Source organism: Anopheles aquasalis, chromosome 2 (assembly GCF_943734665.1).
Source record: "Anopheles aquasalis chromosome 2, idAnoAquaMG_Q_19, whole genome shotgun sequence".
NCBI lineage: Eukaryota > Metazoa > Arthropoda > Insecta > Diptera > Culicidae > Anopheles > Anopheles aquasalis.
Genome location: NC_064877.1, coordinates 52,555,647 through 52,560,646, shown reverse-complemented (window position 1 = coordinate 52,560,646; position 5,000 = coordinate 52,555,647). Strand labels below are relative to the sequence as shown.

Below are 5,000 nucleotides of genomic sequence, written 5' to 3'. Positions count from 1 at the left end.
CTCTGAAGGCCACCAGACGATTACCAAAATTCGAAGACATATCAATTTTCTACTACCACCCTTCTGCTAGACCACCTAGAATTTGTGAGCTTTTGATGGATCGCGTTTTTTTTAAGACGGGGAAAAAGGCTGACACCCCCGGCTACCAGTGCGAATGAGTTAGGCCATTTACTTCAATGCGTGATCATGCCATCGTACCGGCTTGATAATGGCAGCTTACGAAAGTAATTTACTCGTAACTTAGACAAGTCTCACGGCACTCGATCGTCTATACATATTCTCCAGGATATAATGAATACGCTTAAGAAATCACGCGTTGTTGCCACAACACAGCGATACTGTGAGCGGTACTGTAGATCCATGTTCTGCTTTTCGATACTCGTTACGATTGTCGGATTCACGATGATTCCGACGCGAAACCCGCTGACTGATGGAACATATTAAATTGGCAAAAGATTCCACCGGAACTATATCAGCACCGAATAGCAGAGCAGCAAGTCCGTGGGAAGTTTGATTATGAGTAAATCGGAAGAAGATCGGCCGGTGAACTTATGCGAGAAAATACGGTACCAATTTATTGAACTGTTATTGATGATATACACAAATGATTATTAAAGTATTTCAATATTGGACATGGAAATCAAAAGACAAATAAAACAATATCACTAATGACAGGATGATCACCTAATCTCTGATATTCCGAAAATATATTGGACAATAGAATGTTTTTTTTGCGGATTATAATGATTTCGTCTATCGTCATTTGGATTTGCAGTTTATTCGGCCTTCGCTAAGAAATGTCATACTTTTGAAGAGCCTACAAAAAGTATATGTTCCCATTAGGTGATCTTTCTATTCTATGATCGTTTTTTACAAAAGCAAGACCGCTACACTTATACGGTTGTGTAAAATTCATGAAACTATCTGGGCTGGAAACAGTTTAAAATTAGTTGAATTCATAGTGAGCTGCATGGCGCGTCGGCAAATTCATTATCAGACATATCTACGGAGTACTAGTGACGCTTTGCTGGCCTTAAAATTTTAATCATCTAAGAATCTGATGCATGCAAGGCAGATTCTGGATGATATGATACATAACAAGAAGTTATACACGCAAACACAACGATTTGGATATTTTATGATCAATTTATAGCTCATTCATTGCGGATTAGTCGAGTTTTGCATCCTCAATCAATGTGTTTTTCGTGCAATCACAGATTGCCACACACCTCAATTGCAACTTTTCGGTCGTCTGGTCGATGGTTCAAGTGCATGTACTCATTGTCTACCACTTCTACTTTTTGGAGATTGACTCAATCAAATCAAGGAAAGCGATTGACCACAGAATAGCTCCCTGTTTTTGGTCTTCTTACCTTAATCTGCCAAATGAACACATCAGTGAAACATGAAATGTTACATTTTGGGTAGCAGAGTAAGGTGGGGCATCTCATTGGTATTCAACATTGGCTTTACAGAGTGCGAGAGCTCAGAGTAATGTGGTAAAAATTGTTTTTCCTCTACATGATGTAATATTCTGTTGGTATGGTACAAGCGTTTTAGTAAACAAACCAATAGTTTTCGGGGAAATGGAAGTTTGCTTTTGCTTTTTTCTCAATCTTGAGTTATTTGGTGTAAAGCCCTTAAATCCATAGTGGGGCAAAAGAGCAAATCAGAAAATTCATGCCTTTTTTTTCATTGATTCAGTGCTTTCATTGGCAGAATTCGTGGAAATATCAAATAATCAGAGACCTGTAAAACGAAAACTCGTTTCAAAAACCGATAACCAGCCATTGAATATTGATTCCGATATGTCACTTCATTCGATAACTAATCATACTGCTCCTCCAAATTTAACATCCTTTTATGCTTCCAATTAACATAGTGACCTTTGCCCCATATTAACTTCCATTTTGTGTGATAAAAACATATCAAAACAGCAAATATACTCCACAAATTGCCATACTGTTATTAATCTTAATGATATTAAATTGAATTCTGCAAATCGTTCTGGTCAAGAGTCGAAAATTCGGATGGTACGGAAAGCAATCAGCTACACTTGGTTATCGGGTACTAAAGTAGTTTCACTTTATTACACTGCTCATCCTCGTATGTACAACGACTGCCTAAGTCGGGCGCGGGTCGGCAACCGTAAGCTCACAAAAAAAATATGTCTCGAATGGACCGTTCTAAACTTAACGAATAAATTAACAGGTAAACTTAACAATTATCAAAACTGTCCGAAAGCATTATCTTTTAAACCGGAAGAATTGATTTTGTGTCTCTCTCTACGAGGTTTCGCGAAATCATTGCAGCATAACCGGATGGTCACGAATTTTGTTAACCTTCTGAATGCAATTTAGGGTGAAGTTGATGAGGCCGCACGTTTCCGATCGTTACGTTTGTTTGATCTTTTTTTCCAAATCTCGTGGGCGTGATTGTGATTTTTCGTAATAAATTAACAACACAACGGGTAGACGTTGGTCCCTGGTATCGGTTTGCAAAAAGAGTGTACGACTACGGGATAATGGGCGCGTGGGATGCCGGCCGGGATTGCTTAGAGCAGCGAGTCAATCGCATGTATGACGCCATTCGTCGTGGGAATGTTGGATGTCTGCAGGTAGCCATCGTTCACCTTGATTTTCCCTGCAAATCGTAAATGTGAAAGGTTATTCCGGTGCATGTTTCGACCGCTGGGTCACTCTAGGTACCATACCTCCACTCTTCTGCAGTGTGACCGTTTTACCTTCCGCCATGGCATCCTTCACTTGATAGAAACGCATGCCGGCCGTGAACAGCGTTCCCGGGACGACGTGCTTCCGTACCAGCTCCTCGGCCTGTTCCTTCTCCGTGACTAGGTTGGTCAGCTCTTCCGTCGTAAGGTGAGCAAATGCTACATCGGTTGGGGCGAATACTGTGTACGTTTTGATACCTTCACGGGTGGAATGGAGAAGGATAGAATGTAAGCTTCCAATTCTTCCGAGAACAAGACAGCCCGACAGGTGCAGTACCTTTGTTCTGGAGAGTATCCGACATTCCCGATGCAAACAGTGCTCGTAGGAAGTGCGTGAAACGTCGCTCACGATCGGATTGCAGGGTTTGCAGAATGTCACCAACCGGAAGCGGGAACATGACGCGATCGACGGCATGAGCCACACCCTGAGGAATCACGATGTCCTGCTTGTCCGGAACCACCATCGCTCCGTTGATGGTTGTTACCTACGAGTAAGGGTCAATCAATTCGGTCAGATCAATTCAGTTACACACCTCGCCCTCTCCGTCTGTACTCTACCTTAACGTCATTCCATTCGGAGTCGTGCATGTTGTACTGATTGACACGAAGCTGAGTGCCCGCTAGCGAAACACCGGTCATCTCGTCCTGCAGCGAACCGATTTCGAACGATCCAGGGATAACATGATGCAACAGGAGCTACAAAGAAAGGAGGAAAAGCAAGCGGTGCGCGATGCGGGAGGTCAGAATGTGTCTGTAAAATGCCATGGTGATGACGTTAACGGCGACGTTGTTACGTACCCCGCTCAGTAGCCTGGGATTATTGCGGAACTTTTCTTCGGCCTTCTCGGGGCCACCTAGCTGGACGAGAAGACTGCGGAAGGCTTTGTCGGTCGGCACAAAGATCGTGTAGGGGCCGGTTTCGTTCAGGATCGTATCGAGTCCAGACTGGCGGAGGTATTTGGCCATGGCAAATAGTCCGTTATTCTTGAGAATGGCCGGCAGTTCGTTCTGCGGGTCACTCGAAGCGTCCTGCGTCTTGTGCTGTTCCGTTGCTAGGCCGTTGCTAGTGTCCTGTTGCTGCTGCGTGACAGTTTCCGAAGCGGATGCCGTTGGGACGGCATCGTTGAAGTGGTTCGGGTGACGGTAAGTACTGGCCGTCTGTTGCTGCGCTGCACCGGTCGAATCGGAATAGTATTTCTCTGTACTGACCGTCGCTTGATAAACGCTTGGTGCGGGCGTGGCGGATGGCGTCGGAATGGCGGTGGTTGCGGCTGGCTGAGTATAGACGGAGTTTGGTTCAGAGAAACGAGCCGTACTGTCCGCACCACCACCAAAGTGTCCCGGTTCCGGGGCTGGCGTTACGAGACGAGCCGAGGTTTGCTTCGGTAGAGTACTGCCAGAGTACGCCTCGGGAGGGAAGGCCGTCACCGAGCTCGGACTGGAGGGTGATGCCGTCGAGGCGTAGATTGTGGAAGGCCCAGGAGTGGCCGTCAACTGGACCGTACTTCCGGACAGGTACGCCGTCGATGGGTGCTCCTCGATCGGCGTACTGTGCGGAATGATCGTGACGGAATTGGTCTTCTTCACCGGTGGTTGATAACGAGGTGTGGTCGTCGTAATCGGGGTCTCCACGTACACGGATGGAGTGGCCGTCTTCGATGACGAAACCGACGACGGAGGTAACTGAATTTCACCGTTCTTGATGCGCTTCAGGATGCTATCGACATCGGCGCCCGATGTTTTCGTTTCCTTATCACCGCTACCCTTAACACCCTGCACCTTGTACGACCCATCGTCCTGCTCTTCAAGGTACACAAAGGTCACCTTCTTCTGGGGCGGTATTTTGGCCACCTCCTGTATTTGGCCATCTTCCGATTGCTTGATCAGCTCAAAGTCCGCCCCTGGTGGCAGTAGGCCGCTGCGAGCAATGTCCTCGAACGAGAGTGGCTTCGGTGTGGTCGGTGACTCGAGTTGTTGCGTCAGCACACCCTCCGAGTTCGCATTGGCCCGCTTGATAATCTCCGGATCGGTCGTTCGAATGACCTGTACCTTCTCTCCGTTCGGGAGCACCAAATCCGTCGAGCTGTAGTTCTTGCCACCGAGATCCGGCGACGTTTCGGCGAGAGCCAGCTTCAGCTGCTTCAGCAACTCGTCCCGTCCAAGAGCCTTCGTCGATTTGACCTTCGTCGGTTTGGCCTTACCCTGCGTCGGTTTGACCGTTTCCGCTTTGATCGTTTGGAAGAGGTTCTGACGGTTCGAGCTGAGCAGC

General features: G+C 46.7%; 2 protein-coding genes across 6 annotated transcripts in view; one reads left to right on the top strand and one right to left on the bottom strand.

Moving 5' to 3' along the window:
- LOC126581292 (protein numb) overlaps nucleotides 1–672 on the top strand; it is an 18,686-nt gene extending 18,014 nt beyond the window's left edge. For all 5 annotated transcript variants that reach the window (XM_050244843.1, XM_050244842.1, XM_050244841.1 and 2 more), the window contains one exon: nucleotides 1–672. This exon is cut by the window's left edge and continues 3,715 nt beyond it. The gene's annotated coding sequence lies outside the window, so the exon portion shown is untranslated.
- A 1,573-nt stretch (nucleotides 673–2,245) lies between these two features.
- Nucleotides 2,246–5,000, bottom strand: part of LOC126581777 (uncharacterized) — a 27,528-nt gene continuing 24,773 nt past the window's right edge. Inside the window, exons 4-8 of the mRNA XM_050245655.1 lie at nucleotides 3,530–5,000; nucleotides 3,290–3,427; nucleotides 3,009–3,216; nucleotides 2,714–2,929; nucleotides 2,246–2,643 (exon numbers count right to left, since the gene is read on the bottom strand). The exon at nucleotides 3,530–5,000 is cut by the window's right edge and continues 1,082 nt beyond it. Of these exons, the coding sequence (XP_050101612.1) occupies nucleotides 2,555–2,643; nucleotides 2,714–2,929; nucleotides 3,009–3,216; nucleotides 3,290–3,427; nucleotides 3,530–5,000 (2,122 nt within the window). The 3' untranslated portion in view covers nucleotides 2,246–2,554. The remainder of the gene's footprint in view (nucleotides 2,644–2,713; nucleotides 2,930–3,008; nucleotides 3,217–3,289; nucleotides 3,428–3,529) is intronic.